Source organism: Patella vulgata, chromosome 2, assembly GCF_932274485.2.
Source record: "Patella vulgata chromosome 2, xgPatVulg1.2, whole genome shotgun sequence".
Lineage (NCBI taxonomy): Eukaryota > Metazoa > Mollusca > Gastropoda > Patellidae > Patella > Patella vulgata.
In genome coordinates this window covers 53,038,891-53,065,893 of record NC_065880.2, presented here as the reverse complement: position 1 = coordinate 53,065,893, position 27,003 = coordinate 53,038,891, and the positions used below count along the sequence as shown (strand labels likewise).

The 27,003-nt window shown below is 33.6% G+C and overlaps 2 protein-coding genes across 7 annotated transcripts in view; one reads left to right on the top strand and one right to left on the bottom strand.

Moving 5' to 3' along the window:
* The window catches only part of LOC126811702 (peroxisomal 2,4-dienoyl-CoA reductase [(3E)-enoyl-CoA-producing]), an 11,904-nt gene extending 8,017 nt beyond the window's left edge, over positions 1-3,887 (bottom strand). Inside the window, exons 1-3 of one of the 3 annotated variants that reach the window (XM_056098437.1) lie at positions 3,693-3,886; positions 3,122-3,153; positions 1,820-1,888 (exon numbers count right to left, since the gene is read on the bottom strand). Coding sequence is in view for 2 of the 3 variants with exons in the window: in XM_050537540.2 (XP_050393497.1) it covers positions 1,820-1,888; positions 2,479-2,615 (206 nt within the window). In the remaining variant the exon portion in view is untranslated. The other 2 variants (XM_050537541.2, XM_050537540.2) reach the window with 2 other exon arrangements.
* Positions 2,920-27,003, top strand: LOC126811700 (heparan-alpha-glucosaminide N-acetyltransferase). Of its 4 annotated transcripts, none has more exons than XM_050537537.1 (18): positions 2,920-3,027; positions 4,000-4,172; positions 5,468-5,589; positions 5,788-5,918; positions 6,279-6,348; positions 7,006-7,060; positions 7,473-7,591; positions 9,727-9,834; positions 11,359-11,510; positions 11,666-11,781; positions 12,683-12,804; positions 13,469-13,595; positions 15,361-15,447; positions 17,168-17,242; positions 19,255-19,325; positions 20,764-20,876; positions 21,655-21,845; positions 23,530-23,658. In XM_050537537.1, the coding sequence occupies exons 1-17, from the start codon at positions 2,991-2,993 to the stop codon at positions 21,828-21,830; spliced, it is 1,854 nt and encodes a 617-aa protein (XP_050393494.1). In that variant the 5' UTR covers positions 2,920-2,990; the 3' UTR covers positions 21,831-21,845; positions 23,530-23,658. The 4 variants fall into 4 exon arrangements, with proteins under 4 accessions (XP_050393494.1, XP_050393496.1, XP_050393493.1 ...); XM_050537539.1 differs by lacking the exon at positions 9,727-9,834 and adding an exon at positions 8,569-8,676; XM_050537536.2 differs by lacking the exon at positions 21,655-21,845 and having other exon boundaries at positions 2,921-3,027; positions 23,530-27,003.

The following is a 27,003-nucleotide window of genomic DNA, read 5'->3' as shown; positions in this document are numbered from 1 at the left end:
AGTTCTGCCATCGTGTTGTGGAGTCAAAGATGCAATGATTTTGTGGATCTGCTCTGGATCAAAAGCGGCATGAAATTTTCCAATGCGTAACACAGCTTAACAATGCACAACAGAGCTTGATAATCGTATCCGAGCGTGATTTAAAGAGTCATAATCGCATCAAAGCGTAATAAAGCTCATCAAAGCGTGATTTAAAGCGTAACAAAGCGTAACAAGGCCTGATCAAATCGGGAAATAATTCGTCCCCCAAAGCGTAACCAATTCGTATCAGAGCTTATCAGAGCGTAACATTACTTAGGAGATCGTGATATTTTTGGAAGAGTAAACAAAAATGATGGCGCTTTGTTCGCCGATTTAAAGCGCGACATTCACCGTTGGTGTGAACTAGACTTAAATAAACATATTAATATACACCATTCAATAACCAATATACACTAGTTACTATATCTTTGTAAATATGGGTCAGTGGATTGATGAATAACCAATATACACCAGATAGTTTATTATTGTGTGTGATATGGTGTGGGTGTGTGTGTGTATATATCGTAAACAAAGAAGTATTTGTACTTTATCTATTTTAATATATATATATATATATACTGCCCTGTCATTCAACTGGACAAAATGGCAATTGGCATTTATATATATATATATATATATGTGTGTGCACTCTATGTTTGTTTGTCTAATGTTTGTTAAAGATACATTATGGGAGATTTTAATAGAGAGTTGACCATTCTTGCTATAACAGTTAAAAAATAGATGATAAAAGAAGAATATATTAAAAATTTCAGTCAAATTACTTTATTCTGACCAATGTTATCACCATTGTAATTTTTGACTAGAAATAGGAGTCAAATCCTTCTTCACCGTCTACGAGAATGCAGGCCGTTTGATTGACAGGCGTTAACTCCACCTACATAATCTTGATTATCAAGTAACGTTTTCAATTCGTATTACATTTATTTTTACTACAAATTACAAATAGGACTTTTATTATATAGATGAGAAGCAAAAGTTTTAAAGGAATGGACCAAATCAATGAGGCATAATTATAGCCGACTTCTTCAATCTTGTTAGCCTGCATGTACTCCCGAAGCAGACAAATTGAAATATGGTCGGTGGGTAGACATTAAAGTGTCTGGCGACGGCTACCTGTGAAGCCCCCTGATCCAGCATGCTAATAGTTCTGTTCCTGTTTTCTTGTGTCAGGCGTGGCATTTTTCCGAAGTGATGAATGTTGAAATTTTGATCTGTATTTAAAGGGCCAGAGTGCAGGGAATGCACGTGCCAAACGTGTGACATGGGACTGCTTAAAATCATGAAAAAAGACAAGTGTTGCGTTTGCACGAACAAAGTTCATTACCACGGACTGATATTGGGTTCATACCCAGAACTCCACAAAAAGAGACCCATCACACAGGTTTCACTTATGTGCCATAAGATAGGAAAACCCAAGAAAACGTTTCCCAGAAATATTTCACGAATTAGGCATTGCGCTTTTAATGGCTTTGAGTATTTGAACATTCATTATCACACCTATTGTAAGAGTGTACGTCCTTGTCTGTATACTAAATATATATCGTCTGTCCATAATTGTTTTAGCTGTTTTACTCTATGTACATATATATAAATGTTTTTCAGGCTAATCACTAATATTTTTTCTATATAACATGTAATTGTAAGCGATATCACTTCGGTGCAAGCAGAGATTAAATACAGCTACAAAGGCTCTACTGACAATTCAACATGCCTCTTGTCACATCCAAAATATACGTATTTTGTACAAAGATACTGTACACATCAACATGGTACCTACCTAAGAAAAACTTCAGTAATAGTAAAACATATTCCAGAACCTCCACCAGTTATGAATACAACTTTGTCTCTGAAATTACATATCAATAGAAATGCAATTGGGTTTACTTTTCTGAATAAATGAAATAAAATGGGGTTTAACATCCTACTATTCTGCACCGATAGAGCTAATGAAGACAGGCATACACCGTACAGTATGATACGAGGGAAATTTTGCCCAGACAGCGGCACTAACAGTCCACTCTCACATCAAATTACAACTGTCAAGGTTTCTAATAAGTGCTTGCCAATGTGTAGGCTACACAGGACCTTGGTTTTTCGCCCCATACGAATGACTAGACATGGTCCTTAATTATTGCCAGGTCCTCCCTCCTCCCACTGACAAGGTGAAACGACGCTTTCTTGACCAACACCGTGATCTAACCATGCACAGACCTCATCGATAGGGCTAGCACGATTTACAATTATTTCAACTTAAACAACAATAATTTATATCGATTTTTGATAATACTCATGATATCATACATGATCAAGCATTAAGCAATTATAATTTTATACCGGTACGGTATATCGCTTATGATAATAAAAACGGAACGTAGTCGTAAATGTGTGCACGGAAAACTATAGTCATAGTAGGCCCTATAATAATCAGATCATTACCGCAAAATATCCGGATTAAAAACGTGTTTATAAGACTCGAGACATTTCTCGACATAACTAAAAGCCTGTTGCCCCGACATCTTCCTTTTTTGCAATCTTAAGTCCCAATCCTTGGCATTGGGCGATCTGTTGGGCATTGGGTTCAAAGTCTGAAGTTTACTGAAGACATAATGTACAAAGGGGGGTAACTACATTTAATCATTTTGTTTTTGTTTTCATAAACTAACCGCACCCCATAGGAATAAAAGTATTTAATTTTGTCCTTTAATAATTTGTTTATCTACTATATACTAATGGAATGGAATTGTTCAGGTATTAAAATAGCTGCAATAACACGGAAATTTGAAAGAGCCCAGAACTGGCAGCGTTTACTTTCCCTCCCTACAAACCAATCCCACAGAGTTATAAATCTATGACCAATCCCTATTTTTATTTAACGCAGCTCAGATATAACGTCACGTGACAGTCCCGTGATAAGAAAATGGCGGCGACCTGACATCGAAAGAATTGACATGAAGGTTTCTTGGGGAAAGATGCCCCTTGTTATAGGTAAATTATATTCAGATGCTCGTATGATTGGTTTATAACTATTGAGATTTCTGTTGGTGAGACTGCCATTCATCAACATGGAAGAAAACTTAACTTGTATTAGATATTCTTTTTTCACTGTAATGTCTGTAAATAACAACATACATCAATCATTACTATTTAGTTAAGTTATTAAGTAGTATTACTTGACATTTTAGTTTCTAAATTCTATTGCAATATTCAATATTATATTGCATGCACAATATGCAGCTTCAATGACCGTGTCTGTTAGGGGTAACCCATCGCACAAACTGTCTGGCAGTGGTCATTCATGACTCCTGTGGTGGTACTGAACAACTCCAAAGCTGTTTTACTAGGTGGTACAGATTTCAGCTAATCTAGCCTAGCTTTGGTATAAATATTAGATAACTCTTGTCAGTGATACTCCATCACTACAAATGTCTGGCAATTACATAGCTCTGTCAGGGGTACCCCACCACTAGACATGTCTGTCAGAGTTTTTGTAATACCTGAAGATGTACGGTACACTGCTGTACGATTTTCATTTGGTACACTTTTGAGCTAATCTAGCCTAGTTGGGGGTCGTGGCATTTAGGGCAATGAATACCACACCCACCACCAGAAACCCGGCAGACTTACATTCTGATGATAGCAAATATACATACATTGATACCATATAGAAGAAAATTGGTACACTTTTCAGCTAGGTTGACCCCATGGGCTCCTGGTCTATTAGTCCAAGTGGTCTTTGGTCCGTGTGGTCATGGATTCATAAATACATAGTATATAGTTTCACATTCAGAAGAAGGCCTGACTATATCACAGAGATGTGGGTTAGCACTAATGAATTTTTCGGATCTGTATCAAGATTGCTACTAAAAAAACTTTCTATTCACAAATGGGGATAACATGTTGACAATAATAATGTCTTTACCAGCATTTGATTAACACATTATTATTTTTATATTGTAGGGTTGTGTTTACTGTTGTCATGTATTTCTGTGTCATATTGTCAAGGATATATACCATTATGTTCAGCTACAAAAGATGATGTCAAGATGGACCTCGCTCTACTTCATGTTGTCAATGACAAAAATAAAAATGTCACCTTGACATTGTATGTGCAAAGTGCAGAATGTTACAAGGTATGTATAGAGCTTATGGGTGACATTTGTTGGCAACTTGATGAAATGTTTCCGTGTTGAAAAATATATACTGTATTAAAGTGGGTATTTTAAATACTGTACATATAGTACGTGGTGAATTTTCTTGATTTCTTTTAGAGAAAGTAGGGAGTTATTAAAATGGATACCTCAAACACACTTTCTGAGCACAATAAATCTATATTGTTTCAATAGCATTTAGCAATTGAATTGGAATATACAGGTCTCAATTCTATGACATACAATTACTGCTTATTACTGAGCACCGTTTCGATTAGTCATTATCAAGCAATCTTAAAATATAAAACATAATAAAATAATATATACATGTAAAAAAAACAACACTTCTTCTTATTGTGGTAGAATGTTGAAATTTGGTTGGCTTGTTATCTCGCGTCGGACAAAGTTAATGCGGTATATTGAAATGAGCTTTATTCATCCATCCATGCCGATTATGTTTCTGAAGCATACATGTATTGCATAAATAATTCAAGATAATCAGATTTTTGTGTTTCACTGAAACCAATTTAACTTAGTTTTTGGTATTCAGTTAAATTCAATTAACTCTGAGCTCTTTAAATCTTAATAAAAAGACCCAAATCATGTTACTTATAGAGCTAAACAGTTTTTTTATGTAAATGTACTAATTGCATACACCATCCTATTGGTACCCCTTTTGGAGCAGGGTAGATTGGATCATAAGAATGAAATGTCCCATTCAAGGACACAAGAAATTGATGCACAATTGAAGTCGCAAACATGCGACCATTTGGTCACAAATCCCACTCTCTAATCCTTAAAGAGCACATCAAATGACCATATGTACTTGAAGCCAGTTTTTATATTATAAACACTTTAACCAATTGCACACCGATCTAATTATAATTATTCGATATACTGTTTAAATATCAGACCACGTAAAACACTTTGTAAATATTCAAGCTCAGCCTCAATCCAGTTGATTGGCGTGTGACATCACAGGGACTACACATCTTACCACTATATACACTGGCTGATGTGGATTGATAGTTGGAATTTGAAATAGGAGTAGGTCAAAATAGCACTCTCCTGGCGAAATTTCACGCATAGCGCTGTATGACCAAGTTGGAGCAGAAAAGTAGGACGTTAAACCCCATTTCGTTTAAAACTATCAGACAAGGAAAATAATCTGTTTCATTACACTTTTGCCTTGATATCCATATTAAAATAAACAAACTTGAAAAATATTCTGTAGTAGTAAATAATATGCTGTGATAAATTTTATATTATATTTACAGTGTAATTTGTCTACCGGTATTACTGTTAGTCCAAAAGTCAATTGTTCTTTATTAGTTGATACACGATGGCCAACAAGATTAGCCATAGAACCAGAAGATGGTACAAGTAGTCATTCTTGTCGGTAAGTGTTATTCCTGTTTCTGGTCTCATGTCACTATATTTATACTGTATTTTATATCTACAATGATGATCTATTATCTTTATGTTATACTATATTTTATATTTACAGTGATGATATATTATTTTTATCTCATAATGTAAGTTATATTTACAGTGACAATATATTATATTTATGTTATGCAATATTTTATACTTACAGTGAAGATATGTTATCTATGTCATTTGTAGAGGGAGGAATATATAATATATTTATTACTATATCTGGTATTGCCAATAATGTTAACTGTTCATCACCACAGTTAATCAATGATCCACCTGATGTTAATATACGTAAGTTTTACATTTTTATTTTAAAAGTATTTGGTCTTAAATTCTCTTGAAAATGAATTTAATTTACAAGTAAAAGAAATAGTTTAATGTAGAAGTATAGACAAATTGATCATTTCACCTGAAATGGATAGTTGGAATGAAGGTTGAAATGTCATTCAGTACCGAGTTTACTGATATTTGTAAAAGAAATTTCATGGTTTTTGCACTAACTCAGCAATATTTCTCAACCCTTATTTTACAAGTTACTAGATAAATGGAATTGCCAAATACATATTTGTATGCTATTCTAAAATGGAACCTTTTCAAGGCATTTCATTAAATGAACAATTCAAATTCACCTTTGAATTGTATGTTTTGTAGCTATCTATGTTGCTATTGGTGTTGGGGTTGGTGCATCACTCATATGGATTGTTCTAAAAGACTTATATAAGTATGTATAGTTTATTCAGATCTTCAATAGATTCTTGCATATCACTTAAAATTTGAAACTAATTAAAGAAGACTATATATTTGTCTGCAAAAGTCAACCATCAGCTTAATTGTAACCAAATTTGAATTCTAAAAACACCATTTTGAAAAAAAGTACATCCTTTCTTAGAAAAAAAATAACATTTCAAATATGAAAAGGAAGCAATTATTAGTAAGGACTGTATACAATCTAGTATTTATGTTAAATATGTTGCTATTGATCATTATTTTATTAACTCTGAATAACAGAATACTAATGCTGAATGCAATGCATAGGTTATAATTAAAGTTGATTTATTAAACATACATTATGCAAGGGTTAAATCTCAACTCTCGATGTCATCTGATTTTCATTAGATTTGAATCCGATCTGTCCCTCAACGGCTTTTGATGATTAACCGTAATAATGGAAAATCAAGACTTTGTTTATTATCGTAACAATGGTAATAATGACAATTGAGGCTACAATGATATTAACCTGAGTATTTCTCGGCACAGAATGAAGTAATTTGACTGAAATTTTCAGAATATTCCTGTTATATTATCTAGTTTTTAAATATTATAACAAGAACTTTTAACTCTATCTAATCTTCCATAATGTATCTTTAATATTTGACAGTCGTGGTACATTTCATCGGTTGTTATGTTGTTGGAGTACAGAAGGTATGATGGTTGTAAGTATTGTATATAATCTGTTTTCATTGCTTTGTGGAGCCAATATGGATCGGTGCCTGGGAAATCTGGGGTTCGATCCCCGTGTTGGATTAGAAAGTTCCTCAAGATTTTCCAGTCTAGTATACCCTTGTTGTTGGACATAGCCCTTTGCAAGGATCGAGGTTCACCAGAGAGTTTCACTGTAGTCTGATTGACGCAGAATAGTAGGATGTTAAACCCATTATCATTCCATGATACAACCATTAATACATGGGTCTGCTGAAATTGACAGTTGATTTAATCACACATATATCTGTTAATCTTTAAAGTTGAATTCTACCACATCAATCTTGAACACATTTTAACTGGACAAATATTAATATGCTAGATCTTGGGTTCATTATTATTTTATTAACCTGTTTTATTAACTAGGATCTAGGAAGTCCTACTAATATTAATGCAACTGATGATTCCAGCAGTTCAGTTACAGCAAATAAAGATGATAAAAAAGTTAAAAAAGAGAGATTAAAGTCACTTGATTCCTTTAGAGGGTAAGATACATGTACTTGCACTTCTGTATGTTTTTATAACCTTGGTGATTAAGACATCTGCAGACAAACCAAATGAAATAACAATTGTCTAATTATTTCTGGTTAGCCATTCTACCCCTGTGAGTATGGTGCTGCATACTAACCAGGATGTCCCTGGTTTAATCCTGTAGTTGACCAAGAAAGATCCTCAGGATATTCCAGTCCGATTTCCCCTTGTCAATGGTGCAGGAAAAGTATCTAGTCGTTCAGATCGAACATAAAGTCAAGGTCTGTTTTGTATACCATTGGCAGCATATTAAAGATCACCTGACAGTTGGAAATCAAAATAAGAGTAGGGTTCTGCATCACTGTCCAAGGAAAATTTCCCTCACAGCACATTGCTTGGCATATGCCCTGTTTCTCATTAGTCTGTGCAGAAATGTAAGACTTTAAGTACCATTTTGTTTTATTTCTTAACCCGTTAAGTGTGTAGTTTTTAAAACGTTAACTACCCCCTATTGTGTAATTAATTTGACGAAAAACGTCATTTTTGGACCTTTTTATTCCTGAATACAAATGATAGTAGTCTGAAACCATATTAAAACTAACGGTAAATAGAGTTGTCTCCCTTCAATTAGATTTCCTCGACCAGGGTAATATAACGTCCTACACATGCTGCGATCGTATGTTCGAAGAATAGGTTGGGGAAAATACCTCCAAGGCGTTATATTACGCCCTACACACAGTGAGTGACAGTTGTCCAGGATCTTATATATACGCAGTTAACGGGTTAATATTGATGCTAAAAAGTGTCTGCACTTTCTATGACTTTCAATATTGATGCTTTTGGGAATAATAGATTTATCAGAATATATCATAAAACCAAGAACCCAAACAGTTCACTTGTATAATTGTCCTTGAATTGTAAGTACATGTAGTTATATCACTAGTTATTCAACTGACATTTTGTCTTGTATTAAATTTTTATTCACATACAGGATCGCTATAGTCATTATGATATTTGTTAATTATCGTGGGGGAGATTATTGGTTTTTTAAACATTCCAAATGGAATGGATTGACAGTAGCAGATATTGTATTCCCATGGTGAGTTTAGGTGTAGTGAATAGAACAGTCATGCTAGTTGTAGCGTACAGAACTAATGGAAGCTTTCAAAGGACAATATTGGTGTCAGTCATTATCACATATGTGATAGAACTGGTTAAACACGTTCCAAATATAATTTTAATACAGAGATCATTGCTACGATAGATGCGTTGTGAAGCTTTCAAGAAAGGGAAGTGACAAACACAAAAGGAAAACATGAGCTATCCTTCTATATAACTGACTTAAGTGACGAGTGATAACAGATACACGGGCGAATTTTTGCTCACTAATAATTCCTTCGAAGACCAAAAATTGTTATGTCAGGCTGTGAGAGGATATCAGATAATTCAAAGAAGTAATTGAATGCCACTAGATATGGGAAAACGAGAAAATTAGAAATGGCCCGTACATTCCCTTGTTTTTTTTCATTCTATACTTTATAAAAACATGGTAATGCACAGACTTTTTCTATTTTTCTCGTTTTCTCTTATCTAGTGAGAGTCAATTATTTTTTTGAATTGTCAGATATCCTCCCACAGTCATATAACAACTTTTGGTCTTCTAAGGAATTATTAGTGAGCAGAAATAAGCCTGTGAATCTGTTATCACTCATCACTTCAGTTAGTTATATAGAAGGATAACTCATGTTTCCCTTTTGCGTTCGTCACTTCTTTTTCTTGGACGCTTCATAACGTAGCAATGATCTCTGTGTCAAAATTATATTTGGAATGATAATGACTGACACCAATATTGTCCTTTAAAACACAGAGCACATAACTTTTGAAATTTCAATATTTATTCCACAAATTTTGAAAAAAACATCATTGAACACATTTGTGTTAAAAGAGATGTCCCAGATTTACATAAACCCACTTTTACTCCTTTAATAACCGTTTTAGAGAAAGATTTATTGCGCTTTTCGGTAGATACATGTGATGGGTTTCCATCAGTTCTGAATGTAGTGACTTTATGCATTATGGTTGAATATATTAGCTTTGCACCTGTAATAACTATTGTCTTAAAACTTACTAACATCTATTATTACTTTAGATTGTGTTTAACTGTTATGATTTTTGTCAACTATGGAGGTGGGGGGTATTGGTTTTTGGACCACTCAGATTGGAATGGTGTTACTGTAGCAGATTTAGTTTTTCCTTGGTAATTCCTTTATTCTTGATTTAAAAAGTGAAACTGGTTAAGATTTTCCTTATCTCTACCTTGTTTAAATATTGATTGCTAGTTGTTCTAGCAGACGGCAGGTGTCTGATTAAACTGATTAACTTGTCATAGCAGCATACATTGTTCCACCAATGACAGTTGTCTTGCTCTCAATATCTCTTTCATTTTGTGTTTATTTCACCATTCATGCATGTAACAGATTCACTGTAAAATTTCAGTCAATATTTTTTTCTGTCCTTTTCCACATAATACTCAGGATATGTTTTAGTTAGGATGGTTTACACTAAACTTTAAATGTATTTACAGATGAAAATCCTAACAAAATTAACAATTTTCAATTCAAGGGTCTATCAGGCATAATCTGCCACTTTGAAAATATTAATGCAAGATAATATGTTTCTAAGAAGAGCTATATAATATGTTTCTGGAAAATATTAATCTAAATTAATATGTTCCTGGAAAACAAAGATGTAATTTAGATTTGTAAACTATAACACTATAAATTGTGAAGTTCAGAAATTAAAATTTCACAAATTGTTTTTGAGAATTAAATGATTTATTTCCTAGTTTCATATGTAAACTATTTAAAACAAACTTTGCCTGAGACTACTAGTAATTTAAAGGCGAGCTGAAATCAACCTTAAAACTCATCGTGAATGTTTCACATATTTAACTAAACAACTATGTAACTACACATCATTTCCAGCCTTTTATTTAATAGTAGTAGCAAATTTTATTCAGTTGCTGGTCGATATAACAAGCCTTTGTAATCTTTTTTATTTCACTGTGTAATTCCCACCTTATTTTATTTGTTGCTTAACATTTATATGTGCGTATCTGAGTAAGTATTGAAATATAGAAACTATATTCCTGATTAACAGCACCATTTTTAAACCTTTTTTTTTACATTTAAATGATTGTATATTTAAAAAAAGAATTAATTTTTATAGTTTTTAAAATAATTTGCAGTTAATATAATTGTGCCAAAGTGATACAACACAACTGTTACTATTTAATTTGAAAATCACATAATAAGATGAAAGTATCTTATAAAAACTTTAAGGGAATGCTTAAAGCAGGGAAATAGAATGGAGTACTTTTAAACCATCTCCAGGAAATGTTTATAAACATATTTTAAGTTATATAGATATCAGTAGTCTACCTTAACTCTCTTTTTACAATTCTGTGTGCTTTATAATCAAAAATGACCCAAATCCAGTATGAATATGTTTCCTCTTCCCCATTCAATATTTCAAAACCTTTTCCATAATGATTCGGTACTGTATCATTTAATGTTCAGCTAAATTAATTATCTTTCTAACAATGCAAAAAATATCGTATTATGATAATAAATATTTTCTTGTAAACTGAAAAGGTAGGGATGAAACAACACTCAAAGGAGAACGAAACATTCATAGATTATTCAAGAGCTTATACACCTTTAATGCTTACACACATTGGTCATTTTCTTTTAATTTGATAATATATAAATGTATTTGCCAGGTTTGTATTTATTATGGGAACAGCTATGGCTTACAGTTTCTCAGCTCAGTTACGAAAAGGAATGTCTAAGAAATTTATGTTATTAAAAGTGATAAAAAGATCTATGATTCTATTTCTACTGGGATTACTTGTCAACTCTTCAGGTTATAATGGTTAGTTCATTTATATACTCTTATTTTCTTATTTTACATAAACTATTCATTATTAGGAGAGCTGCCTTCATTATGTGTTTGAATTTATGTTCAGATATTTCTGTATACACTTCATACCATGTATTTACTGTAAATGATTTTTATTTTCATTGTAGAAGGAGTTAAATTAGAATTATTTCGTATTCCTGGAGTTTTACAAAGATTTGCAGGAACTTATTTAATAACAGCTGGTATTCATATCTTCTTTGCTCGCTCCAGTGATGCTAGTCGGGTAAATATTTTGTAATGTTCATTTATTAATCAATGTTTTTTACTTAAACTGATCACTCATTAATATAGTTGTTTTACCTCAACTGATCACTTATTAATCAAGGTGAAATTAAAACATGGTTTATCTAAACTAATGTTTATTAAGTGGTTATAATTTTACAGGAGTCATTAATTAGCAGGTGTGTACCGGGTAACTAGGTGTAAAAGATGCCATTTCTAGTGTCAAAGCATGACTATTTCTAATATCCACCAGTACTGAATACACAAACCTGATTAATAGTGGTGTATATCATTAATTAGTCACAATTTAATACCTTCGTACCGTAACACCTTCGTAACGTAAGGACTACAGCCTGATTACTAACAATTTTAACAAACAAAAAAACTGATGCCTTAGATATTTCATTAGTAAAAACTAAAAGTCATGTCTTCATAAGTGAACAATATTAACTTTACAGTGTAAATATACTGCTGTATGTATATTGTACATTTTCTGTACATTCCTAACCATATCTATTTGTATAAATGTATTTCTTTATGTGTTTTTATTTCCTTGTACTCAATAATGTGTATTTCTTTTTAGACGCCACCCTACATTGAAATGTGGTCAACATATTATAGTCCGTCCATCCACAATTCCAAACGTTTTCAACCAATTAACTAAATTTATACACAGTGTTTATATTCATGAGGCAAAGCAATCTATTCTATAATTACTTGCATAGTCATGGTTCATTTAGAAATAATAAAATAGTTATTGCCCTTGATCAAACTGAAAAGTCTTATAAACACTTTAGAGGATAAAATTGTGATATGGGTGTGACAACCTTTATGGACTACTAGGACGACTAAACTGCTGTCTGTGTATGTTAACCTATATTTGTACATGTATTTATTTGTAGGATTCATGGTGGTCTTCCATACGTGATATATTATATTATTGGCCAGAATGGATTATAAACCTAACATTTATTATTACACATCTTGCCATAACATTTTATTTAAAAGTACCAGACTGTCCTACGTAAGTACTTATTATATTTTACATATTTTCCTTAGTATATTTCATTTCCACAATTCACTATCTGGGCATTAAGACAAAGGCTGTGTTCATATGTGGATTAGTATCTCAATATTTCCACAAATTTTAAACTGATCAGTGTCAACACAAATATTGATACAATTTGATTTGCTATGGGTAAATCAATGTGAATGCAGATTAACAGGACTAAGGAACCCATTTGTAAGATTCAACTGATGCACCTCCAAATATGTAAAGTGCAGTATAGTATATACATCATATATCTATCTTATTACAAAGCTATTCCCCCCAAATCAGTATACACAATCAACATTCCTTTGTTCATTTGTCCACTTCCACTGATATCGCAGACAAAAGAATTTCTTCATAAATTCCTGTAATTTATACCCAGACATCATGCATATTAATAGGTTAACCCAGAAAGTAGGAAAAATTATCACCAATAAGATTTAGAACGGGAGGACCACACAAAGGCAAATCACTAAGCACTCTTTGAGCCTAGAATAGTTCCGTGAAGTGTTGTTTAGTTTAAGTATTGGGGTCATGTGTAGAGGGTGAAAGTAGTATATATTATAGTTGTATATTTACAGGGATTATATAGGACATGGCGGAGAGAGAGGTATATATTATAGTTGTATATTTACAGGGGTTATTTAGGACCCGGAGGAGCGAGTGAAGAAGGAAAGCATTATAATTGTACCGGAGGTGCAGCAGGTTATATAGACAGAATGGTGTTTGGTGATGCACATATATATCAAAATCCTACTTGTAAGGTCAGTAATAAATCGGAAATTAATTATAGATATATCGGAATATAAGGTGTTATAGGGAAATATTGAGATTTTATATCACAAATATAGAGAGTTTTGAAAAAACAGCTTTACACTGAAACCTCAAGTAATAGCAAAATTTATTTTAAAAAAACCCACTAAAACCTTTTTCTTCTTTGATGTTTTATGTGTATGGGAATTGGATTTAATATTTTTATACGCCCACATTTTCATGTGAATGTATATTGTCGTTGCTCCGTCCATCCACAATTTGTTTGTGGACACTCTACAGGTCACAATTCTTATCTGATTTTGACGAAACTTGAAATATAGGTTTATCTCAAAGATCTGGGTTCCTTTCGATATTTTAATTTTAATCCGATTCTGATGAAACTTGAAATGCATGTTTATAACCCAAAGATCTTGGTTCCTTTCGATATTTGCGCATATCGGATCATAACTTCCTGAATTATGGCCCTTGATTGTACAAAAAAATCGCGTTTTTAGGTTGTGGTCCCTCTAGAGGTCACAAATATTATCCGATTTAAAAAAACGTTGGAATATATCACAGTTACACCGTAATGACGGTTGGGTTCAAATTTCGTGGAAATCGGACCAAAGCTGCCAGATAAAATACGCAAATGGTGTAAATATACTCTTCAAACAAAGAAACGCACACAACATTTTTCATCATTTTTTTATTTGAAGGGGATCGTTAATTGCATAATTCTTACTTCTATTTTATGTCATTATGTAAGGATAAAAGAAATTCATTATTGGTTTTAAATGTACGGTCACTGATTGTGACTGGTCACACTTTTAACAACTTTGCAAGCTTTTCGCATGAAACCCAAATCTAAGGCCTTTAAAATCCCTGGGTTTTCGGTTTCAAAATCGTTTGCACATGTAAACACTCAATGAACCAAGTGATGTCACATCTGAACGAAGACCAAGCAAGTGAATCCCAGACAGATAGTCCATAAACGCCTATGTATGCAAATAGTGTAAATATATGGTATATCAAGTTTGTGGACCCTCTAAAAGTCACAATTTTGATCCGATTTTTATGAAACTTGAAATATATCGTTATAGCCCAAAGATCTTGGTTCCTGTCGATATCCGCGCATATCAGATCGTAACTTCCTGAATTGTGGCCCTTGAATGTACGAAAAATTGCTTTTTTTTTAGCTTTTTCTCTATCCATCTCTTGCAAAATGTGACCGCTGGTTGTCAATACAATATTTCGGTCATTTTTATTCCTATGGTTAGATGTGCAATGCTACGTAGGAGAATTTTGCCCAGCCTTACTCTTCTTCAATTTTTAACTTTCAAGAGTTCTTTTACATACACACCAATATGTAGTCAGGTGAACCTAGGTTTTTCATTCCATCTGAGTGACTAGGCCCACTTTCCTTTTCAGTCTCACAGGCTCCACCCCTGACACTATTAACGTATATATTATAGTTATTCCAACTTCTTTATTGCTGTGTTGATAGCTGGTTTAAACCTTTGTTGGATCTTGGTTCTCTTCTACGTACCGTAATACCGAAACATTGTCAATACTCACGATATAGATGAATGTTGAGAACCGCTGTTAATAATTATCATGTATTGATTCAAACACTTTTGCAGACCTAAATTTTTTGTTTCAAATGAATAAAACCAACTAAGGGCTAAGTTACTAATAAATAATACATCGTGGTGCTTGTTTTATTTACCTTTAATCAATTTATCTATTTTGTGCGAATTTGATTTAATCTTATTACAGGAAATCTATAATACAGTGATACCATATGATCCAGAAGGATTACTTGGAACTCTCAATTCATGTTTTATGTGTTTCCTAGGATTACAAGTGAGTATCTGTGTCATTATTTATCAAATTTAAACAAAGTAATATAAACTTGGACCCTACCATAGTGTGTAACCTATATAACACAGTAACAACAATTATCAATTGACAACGTTGAGAGAATACTCTTCGAAATGTCGCCTTCAAATACACTAGTAGCTGTTTTCCATAAGTATGTGTTTTTATTCAATCTGATTAAAACACAGACTCTATTTCGTTTCGTTTTTTATAGTTCAAAATTTTGTTTTACTTGTCTTTACTACACTAGGATCTGGAAGATTTGTTATCATTGACATGTTCTGGATGATGTGAGGGATTAGCCAATGAAACGGTCTGTTAGGGTGAGTTCTTGACCATTTGATGCACGGAACTGTGGGTAAACCACTAGAAACGTCAACACTGATTGATTAATCAATGTCTGACATCATAGGGTCAAAAGCCACTCGTTTGACCCCTGACGTGAACTCCCACTATAACTTGTCAGATCTTCATGTAGTGTAGCCCATCGAAAGTATAAAAAAAAAATGAAATATAGATCTGTATTTTAATCAGATTGTGTTTTTGTTGTTACTCTATCCATTTAAAGATTATATAACACAGGTTTCAGTAGGATTTAGAGTCCCAACAGCATTATACGAAAGCTCTTCTGTGACTGTGTGTAATATACCGGTATAGGGGACTTGCTTTTATTAAATAACACAGATTATATCAGTGGACCCCTACATCAGCATTATATATACCGGTAGTGAATAATCTTTTAGTAACTGATAGAGCAATAAACGACAGTAAACTTCGCATATGTCGGATGTAAATGGACTGACCAATTTATCCGACTTACGCGAAGATCCGAGTTAACCAAAGACCTAGTTCAGCTCTGAATGTAGGTCTCATTATGGCCTTGTACATTCAGGAACCGTCCTATTGAATCCTTGTCGAAATAAAATCAATTCCAAGTCAATTTTACTGGGCAACTTTTTACTGCTAAACAGTCGTGTGTCAATCTCTATGAACGCCTGAACAATGTAAAGGAACATTTTAGTGAGAAAATAAGACCTTGCTTACCTCGCTAGAATCAGTATGTGCAAAACAACATGCTGTTAAAAATGCGTCCCCTTCTGGTAAACGGCTTTGGCGGACACCATTGAGGTATAGATGTAGGGTGGCGTAAGGATTTACGTGGCTCGGCCATATAAGACGAAACAAAATTTAGGTAAGCTGGGGTGGGGAATCGTTGAAAAGCTGAGAAACTTCAGTCAATTATCGCTTTGCCTAGCCCAATTACAATCAAATTTTTTCAAAAATTCCAATTTCATTTTGTCTTATATGGCCGGGTTGTGCAAATTTGTGCGCTGCTCTGTATTTGGATTTCAATGGCATCAGCCAGGACGTTTGGCGGAGGGGGGCATACTTTTAACGACATGTTGCGCACTTACTGCCGATCCGACTTAGGCGAAGGAAAAAAGCCGGAATTAGATCAAATGGACTGAACATTTGAGCAAAGATCTGACTTTCGCACAGAAATTTAATAAGAAAATCGTTCAGGATCAAAGGGTCCAAACGATTTTATCCGAGTTGAGCGAAGATCCGACTTATGCGAGGTTTACTGTATAACACATACTTACGCAAGAACAATTACTAATATGTTGGCATTTCGAAGAGTATACTCTCATCATCGCGAAAATAATTGTTCTTTCATGTGTTATATTGCAATGTTTTATTACAGGCTGGTAAAATATTATTGATACATAAAGATTGGGTTTTAAGAATAAAACGTTTACTGATATGGGGAATAGTCACAGTAAGTAAGACAATACTATTCTATAAATGAATCTCTTTTTATTGGAATCTTTAATTTTAGCCTCTATTATAAAATAATGTACTGACAAGAAAGAATAACTAAGGCAGTCATAATCAAAATATACTCAGCCAAATTAAAAACTTGACACTGTTGAATTTCAACAAATTTTTTTTTCTGATAAGTCAAAAATAAATTTTAAAGTGTTTCTAACGATAGTAAGTAGTAAGAAGCCTTTAATTTCATAAAATTTTAAAGTCATGTGGATCACGTGACTTTTGAGGATATAAAGATGAAAAACATGTGCAAACACAAACTCGTGAGGTCAATCGATGCAAGTTTGCTTAAACTGAACACGCACACGTAACTTGAACTGGAAAAACAAATTAAAATTGTTATTTTCATCTTTGTTAGAAAATGCCGCGCCTTTCAAATGTAGAACGTCTACGTGCTATAGGTAGGCTCTATGCTGGTCAGTCTGTGGTCACTGTTGCAAGAGCCTTTAATTGTTCACGCCAGACAATAATTAATCTTAGAATGAGAGTGCTTCAAACTGGAACTATTGCCGACTGCCCAAGGGCGGGAGCGCCACGTGTGACGTCACTCCAGGAAGATCAAGCAATACGATTACGTCATCTTAGAAACAGATTTGTCACTGCAACCTCCACAAGTAGAGGGATGTTTGGTGGAAGGGTAACTGCACAAACTGTTTGGAATCGCTTGCAGGCTGCTGGTCTTCGAGCTCTGAGGCCCTATAATGGACCAATATTGACACCTTCATCACCGTAACCGACTTGTGTGGGCCACAAGACAGTGGAATTCGGTTGTCTTTAGTGACGAATCTCGATTCACTTTGAGATTTGCCGATGGTAGGGTCTGAGTGTACCGCAGACGAGGTGAACGTTACGCTCAAGTATGTGTCAGAGAAGTTGACCGATTTGGTGGCGGCAGCGTCATGGTTTGGGGTTCTTTTTGTGCACATAGACGTTCTCCTCTTGTTGTTGTCCAAGGAAACTTAAATGCTGTCCAGTACAGGGATCAGATTTTGCAACCTGTTCTTCTTCCGTTTATGCAGAGACATGGGCCTGGACTAACGTTTCAACAAGACAATGCTCGACCCCATACAGCAATTGCTACCCAGAATTTTTTAAGAAATGCCGGTGTCTAAATCCTGGATTGGCCATAGCTTAGCCCCAACCTTAATCCTATTGAACACATCTGGGACGAACTGGGTCGACGTGTTCGTCAGCAAGTGAATCCACCACTGACGTTGCAGGATCTTCAACATGCTCTTGCTGAGCACTGGCGACATCTTCCTCTAGTAGTGTTTACTAATGTTCTGAGATCCATTAGAAGACGTTGTGTGGCAGTACGAGACGCTAGAGGAGGCCACAACCGTTACTAAACACTTTATTCCGATTGTTCTCCAAGTCTGTGAATTTCATTTTGGGGGGTACTGTGACATCACGAACGTTATCAATGTCAAGGACTTTCAGCGAGACGTATTCTTGCTTTCTGTTGATGTCAAGGTCGTCTGTGCACAACATAACACTAAAATAGTTGCCTTAAACCAAATATTAAAAATCTAGTCCCAAAAATCCTGAGTGTCAAGTTTTTAATTTGGCTGAGTATATTTGATATTGAAGGAAAATACCAGCATATAAGAGCTCTTTGTCTTCAGAGGAATTATAGTTGGAATGAGTTTAACCAATTCTACTATATGTAAATTCTGTGGATGCTGGTATTGTCTTTTTAATGACAGATTTCAATGTTTGTATATTGTTCAGAAGCAGGTCTTTTGTATTATTGACTTTGTTCTAGATGATTACTTAAAGACTTGTTTTCCTACATTACTGACTTTGAGATCTTCACTGGTCAAGATCATACTATCACTGATATATAAGATATTTTAACTTTCAAATTACGAGCCATACTTTTATATTCTTGGTTAGAATGATAATGCCCCTTTAAATGTGTTATTTCAATAATCAATAAAAAGGTGTTGAATATTTCAGGGTACCATTGCTACTATTTTATGTAAAGCATCAAAGAATGATGGTTGGATTCCAATTAATAAAAACCTATGGTAGGCAATAATGATTAGAGGATTATTTCTAATGTTATATTAAAGTATACTTTATTTTTATACACTTTCTATAAAAAAAGCTCCCTGATAATTGAGAGATATGAAGGTAAGTAATTAAATAGTATTTACCGAGCAAAAATTCAAACTGAATATTGAAGTGTTAAGAACATTGTCCACCAGAGACCAGACAACAGCACAACATCTTCAACACACTCTAAATAGAAATCATAGTTTTAATATTATAATACAGAATCAATAATCACCTTGATTGCAACACTAAATTCATCATTTATCTAATTACCTGCAAAAACTGTAGAATACAATATGTAGGCCAATCCGGCAACTCTCTAAGGGTCCGTTTATACGGACATAACAACGATATTAAAAAGTTCAACGACACCCCTGTAGCTAAACATTTTAACACCATGGGACACCAATTCCAGGTACAAATTGTCACGAAAACGTCACGTAACACCAACGTCAGATTACGTCACGAAGAATCCATTATTGACCTCCTAGCAACCCAAGCGCCTGGAGGTTTGAATGAACAAAACTAACCAAGCAAGAAGATGTTTGAATGTCCATTCTGCAATAAGGAATTTTTAAACGCCAGTAATGGTAAACGCCATATAAGAAACGTTCACAAAGTACAAACAAAACGCAAGCCAAGAATGAATGGAATAATTTATAAGAAGTCTGCCGCTAAACAACAGATTTTCGCCACCAATACAACTACCACTAAGAATGATACTAATACAGATAAAGAAGTTACGGCAAATACGATTCACCCTGAAAACATCACTGACGAAGCCATAGAAGTCCGGCCTCCAACAGACTGTATCCGGCCTTTCGAGTCCCGGCCGAAATACGTTTATATTAACGGCTTCAAACACATATTAAAGGGCAGAAATAAGCAATTTATCACAGAACCAGTAGAAGAAGATCCTCCAGCCCTGTCGAGCCCATCAACAAATCCCACCAACATAAAACCAAATGAGGAAGAAGAAACAGCCGCTGCCACAGCCATACTAGAAATCATTAACAATTTTTCATTTTAAATTAAACAGTAAAAATTTCAACCATACTCTCAAATTATAATTTTTCTTATTATCTTAATAATTATTCATAATCTTTTAATTACTATTTTGTATTACATTTGTACATAGTTAAATTAAACAATCCTTCTTTTTTAATAATCCTAATTTTAACAATCCTATTTTTAAAGATCCTGCATTGTACATATAATAAATTTAAAAATCCTGTGACGTCACCACCTTTATTATATATAAGGCGTCACAGGATCATTATAATTTCAATCTTGATAAAGGGTACCACACCCGAAAAGTTGATTTATTAAACGATCCTCTACTTCTACAAGTCTGTTGTGGTTATCTGTTGAGCGGGGATTCTTTAATTCTATTATAATAATATATTACAGGTCCCTATCGTTTGTATTAGCATTAGCTGGTATGGCATATATATTATTAATGCTATGTTACCTGTTAATAGATGTTTATCCTGTGTGGTCCGGTTCACCATTTTATTATCCAGGTAAATTGATATATCTTTTGTTGATTCGTGTACTAATTGCTTTAATAACTCTACTATCAGCTTTTACTTGTCAATTATCTTGTGAACACAAAACTAAAATCTAGTTTTCTCCTATAATTAACTAAGTGAGCAATACTGGATGTAACAAGTTTAATTAGACCATACATTCGTTCTGTTTTTATTTTATATTTACATTTACACATAGTTAAGGTCTAAATACAATTTTAAGAAATTTATGTTCAGTTAACATAACCTGACCTTTCATGCAGCAAACAATCAGACGCTTTGGCATGGAACAATGATTTTAACCAATCACACTGCTTAAAATTAACCTTCAAAGAGAACAGACAATTTTTGTGAAATAGTTCCATCGACATTTAGTGTAGGCAAACTTGTTCATAATACCTTAAACCCTTTGATGGTCATTTGTTTTTTTCGCACAATATCACTTTTTTCAAAGCTTTATCTCCTTAAAAAAGTATTTAAATGATTACTCAAATTGATTATATTAACCTTTAATTAAGAAAAATGCCAATGGTAGATAATCTCCAAGCTTGTATTCAATCGTTTCAAAACAGGCCCATTAAAAGATTTCGCCACCACGTATAGGTGGTGGTGTCTTGTTTATATATTCAGAGGATGCAGAATGTTGTAAAAATTTTAAGTTGTCATGTTTTTGTAAAGAATTTTTGTATATATTTATCATTGAACTTGTGTTTTAATACATGATTTATTTACATTGAATGTGTACATTTGTACTAATCAACTATTCTAACAGGCATGAACTCTATATTTATCTACATTTGTCATATGGTATTTGAAAACTACTTTCCTGTTGGTGTATGGGTCATGCCTCAACATGATCAGCATCTCTTACTTGATATATGGGGCCCTATCTTCTGGTGTCTTGTAGCTTATAAAATGCACAGCATGAAACTTTATATTAATATTTAGAGCAACATACAGAAGGTATTATATGTAAATATTTGCATCTGCTTAACTGCTATCTATACCCTCTTAGCTTTAACCCATCTTCATTAGCCAGTTTGGTGCAGAAAAGTAGGATGTTAAACCCCATTTCAATCATTCATTCTTTGCTTTGTCATTGTTATTTTATGTAAATTTTATTGTCAGTTTTGATGGAAAATATATTCTTACTAAAGTTTGGATAAAAAAAAAAAGAGCACAACCATAAGTATTGTCACAAATTATATTACGAAGGGAGTTCTTGATTTTCAGTCTGGAATCTTCTGGATTGACAGAATTGCAATCGAATGACCAGGAATTGAATCCTGTCAGTTTTGCCAGTCTCAAAAATGATGCGTTGCCAGAAGAATAGTGACGTAAATCAAATATTTCAGCTTTGATGATTGGTTTGGATAGTACCCTGTTCTGTTGGAGCATGTGTGGTAGCCTGAAATTCTTATGTTTACCCACCCAATTTACACGTTTCTGGTGATTGAGATAATTCAATTTCAATGTGTTCAGTCCAGTCTCCAATGAGTTTATTGTTAAAGGTAGTTTGCTGCATTTGCTGACATCTGGCTATAATTTCACTGTAGTGGATCTGCTTTAAAGAACTATTCATTATTCCAGCTTCTTTTTGCTCTTTGTTAGCTAAATAGTAAAACCACATTCTACTCTCCTCTTGTCCTTGGCATGTTGAGCTATCTTGGGTTGATGGATGACAGAACATCAATCAGTCAAACATCAAACAATCCTTTTTATTGAAAATTAAATCATAAAAGTTAAATTCAAGTTATTTAAATTTGTTGGGTAAACTGACACGTTGCTAAAACATACCTAAAGTGGTGGACACATTAGCTGAATCATTCGTCCGAATTAATCAGCACCGAATGGGTGGACACACTAGGTGAATGTTTTGCCCGATTCACCAGTCGATTGTATCACCTTTCACGTCACATGATTAAACATGGCAGCGACCATATCTTCAAATAACTTTGGCGAAGCGGACACACCAGGCGAATATTACTCGGCCAAATATATCAGGCATGTTTGATTCGGGAAAATCATTCGGCCAAATGACAGTGGACACACTAGGTGAATTTTGACATCGATTCGTTCGGCCGAATCATTTGGCTAGTATGTCCACCACTTTAGTCTATACCCCTAATAGGCAACATTTTTCAACCTTATCTTAGTCGATTCAATTTAAGTACAGATATAACAACAAATCAAAACAAAATAGATTGATTAATTAAAATAAAATATATATACCAGTATTAAAAAAGGGTTTACTTTTCTTCACATCGATTTATACTCTGCTAAGCAAAGCCGTGAAACAAAGCATTACTTGCAAAGCCAAGCTAACCTAAGCTATGCTAAGCGAAAAAATTCAGAAACTGCCAATTATTCTGAGCAAAGTGAAGCAGATCTTGTCGTGTTGTTAGATGTTCTGTTGCTGATTGGATTTTGAGCAAAGCAAAGAAGCTGGGCTTTGAAGAAAATTCCTTGTTTCGCTTCGCAGAGGATAAATCGGATTTAAGACATACATTTCTAGTTGAATTAGTCAAATTAACTAAAATTACAAGAAGCAAGAAGTTGGTTTGAGACATATTGTTTTGTATTAAATTGTTTCCACTTTAATATAAGATGTACTAGTAATTATTGTATAATGTTTTCTTTATTTCAGGAATGAATGCCATAGTGTTATACATTGGTCATGAGTTTTTTAATAGAAAGGCTCCAGTTTACTTCCATATTCCACGCACCCATCAAACAGAATTACCCATGAATATATGGGGTACTATTTTTTGGATATTGGTATCATATTATATGTACTATAATGATATTTTTGTAACAGTATAAGTGATGTATGGCTTGATCAGCAACAGGTTTCTAATTAATATACTGATTTCTTTTGTGTCATATATTCAGTGGTGTGAGAAATAATACTACTCATTACAATTAGATATTATAAAATACCTTGAAGCACACTTATTATTTGGTCATCATTCTTGGTCTGTTTCTCTAATTTTTTCTCAAGTAACTAACAGATTTAATGTTAATTTTATTATGTTTCAATTATCATTTATTTTAATTTAAAACTGACCAATGTAATTGTTACATATTATCCTTGTATTTTAACCTGATTTTAATTAGTGCTAAAGAAACATGGCAACATCTATACTATGTTCAAAACTTATGCAATTCTATGGATACGTGGCTTGATTTATGCATGTAGTGTACTATGTTCAATACTTAAATTCATGTGATTCATGTATGTAGTGTACTATGTTCCATAGTTACATTCATATGATTTATGTGTGTAGTGCACGATTCTGTGTATTTGGGAGATTGAACATCATAATTTGGTTGATTAGGTCAGTTATTGATCACATGAGGTCACTGGTACCTAATTATTTTAGACAGACAAACTGCTAACAAACTTTTTTTATTAAAGATATTTTCCAAGAAAAATATTTATCGGGTGGTTATTTCCAATAAAAGTATAGCAATTTTGGTATATATGGAAAGTAGAGATATCCAATCTTACTAGAAAAATACTGGATACCCTGAAAAACAATCATGGAGCGTATACAGGACAAAAATGTAAGGGTTCCCCTAATCGACAACCCGACAATTAGAAATACCTACATGCGTGACGTCGAAGGTTGCACGCGAAGATTGAGCGCTTGGTGTACATGTTGATCAACTTTATGAATAATTAGACGTAAAACACTTTCTGAGATAAAAATCATGGAAAAAGACACGGGCGGTGGATAATCCGAGAATTTAATTAGGATTTGATATTTGTAATAAATAGTCAGCGATTAAAGACGACATCGTTTTGTGTATGCACTGATTTCTCCTCTGACTTTGCCCCCGTTGCTATAGGTACCGAGAGAGGTAAGTCACGTGACACAAACATGACCTCTTTTGATCGATTTTTATAGCAGGCTATTCCTTGACAATTACAATGTTTTGTGAAGGATTTGAAGCAAAATTATGATAAATTAATTAGTTTGAATATGGTTTTGGTCCAAATATATCATCAAATCACCCAGTTTGTATGCGGGAATGTATCTTTAAAAGCACTGTACTAGTTTTATATATATTTATCTTCATTGCTTTATGACAAAATTGTATTATACAAAATTTATGGGATGACGATGTTATGTATGTACTAAAGTTTGGGTCAATTGGAATAAAGTGATTTAAATATTGTTTTTAAGACCTAATTAAAAATACATGTTTTTAAAATCAGTTTGTATGTGTAGTTCAATTTAAAATCAAATAGAATTTGGTTAACATTGTGTTAAAAATATATTATAATTCTTATTTCTTTGATTTTTGGATTCCAATGATATTTATTTGTATTTAAGATTAATAAATAATACTCTGAAAACATGCTTCCTAAAATAACAAAATAATTTTTCATTATTATCAGTAATGTTTGATTAATTAAAAGCCCTGAATCCACTGATAAAAAGTTCTGTTTTAAGATTCTTCTTAAAGAGATAAAAACTTGTGTAAGCTTTTGTCTATTCTGATATAAAAAATGGTGCTCCAGGTATAAAAAAACATATGTTAAGTAATATTAAGTAAAATATTCTTTGTGTTTGTTATTGTGGAACCAAGTGAAATATATGGCATCTTTGTGTCCAGCATGGCCTGTTCTTCAGATCAGAAGGGAGAAAGAACACAACGTCGCTAGCATCTGGAATATTAACTGGCTGCAGAATACACTGGGTCAAGAGGTGTGCCACTTATAATGCTGTTTGTACATGCAATGACCCGATGCGATACCACCTCATGCTTGTTTGGGATTGGGAAGGGAGTGGCTCTCCGTAAGTTGAATAGTGACTCCGAGTTCAGAGGGAATGCTGAAGTTTTCTCCAATGAAGCATCCAAGAAAGACATCTGTGCTGGCAAGAAGACTTACTTGTTTGTATGGTGGTCGCTTTGATGAGGATTTGGATGCTTTGCTTAAGACGTTTTTGTGAAAGGGTGCCATCAAGCAACACAAGCGTATCTGTGCATAGTCTTCCCTCCACACAAGCAGCTGCCTGCTATCATAGTGCTTGTGTATATTGCACAAACTCATTCTTAACTTCTAATGACACGAGGATCTTGAAGATGTACACTGAGACACCTGCTCACCGTTTTTGAAGCTATAACTTTTCGTGTCTTAATTATTTACTCCTATTTAACTACTATATTTTCTGTTATTTAAGAGAACTGTAATGAGCGTGTGGCAAAAATCACGGACGTGTCATACAAATGAACAATGAAGAACTGGATTAATGAGTTTAGAGATGGTATCTGACTGTATGATCGGCAGCCATCTTGAAAATGACAACCATTTTGGATTTTTACTTAGTGAAAATATCTATAAATATTATCAATGTAAACATATCTGAAGGTGTTCATTAATTTGTAGTGCTTGCTTAATTTGAGCATTCCTGCCCAAGATATAATGTATACAGAATAAAACTGACTGAAAATATGACGAAAGTCAGCCATCTTGAATTTATGCCATTTTAAAATTTTCCCTCGCATATAGTAATCTACATTTTTAATATGTTGTTCAGGACAGTTTGGGGAACTATTTGCAGCAAACAGAAATTCTGTTGCAATTTTTTCTAGGTCAAACCACATATGGACTGAACTAATATTGACATTGTTTTACAATTAACCTTTCAAAGATATGTCCCTCTAGTTCATTTGATTATGGGGCTTCCACAGAGGTTGATATAGGAGACAAATGCCCTCTAGTCATTTAAGGCTGTGGGTGGACCAGTCAATATTCAGGGTTTGGGGATGGGATCATCAAAGACCAAGGAAGCATTATACAACAATGGCAAAATATATAACTTTTAGAATTAGTAAATTGACTGGGCTAATTTCTGTCTTTTTTCTGTGGTGGAACCACACTCTGATATAGTATTGGATGAACCGTGTGATGTGACTTTGGAAATACTGTAACTTTGTATGTTGTTGTAAGGCAGTTTAATTTGTGTAATATAGATTGATTAAATTTTAATATGGCATGGATGCATGTGGGTTTGTTTATTTAGTATCGCATAAATAAAATTGTACATATGATGAATAATGAATGTTTTATGTGTAAAAACTTTGATATAATAAACCTATTTTATTTTTA

Excerpts from the sequence above, each read along its gene's own strand:
- LOC126811700 (XM_050537536.2), top strand. The coding sequence starts at position 2,991 with ATGAAGGTTTCTTGGGGAAAGATGCCCCTTGTTATAG. Across the intron at positions 7,592-9,726 it reads TCACTTGATTCCTTTAGAGG|ATTGTGTTTAACTGTTATGA; the intron begins GTAAGATACATG and ends TTATTACTTTAG. Across the intron at positions 19,326-20,763 it reads CCAATTAATAAAAACCTATG|GTCCCTATCGTTTGTATTAG; the intron begins GTAGGCAATAAT and ends AATATATTACAG.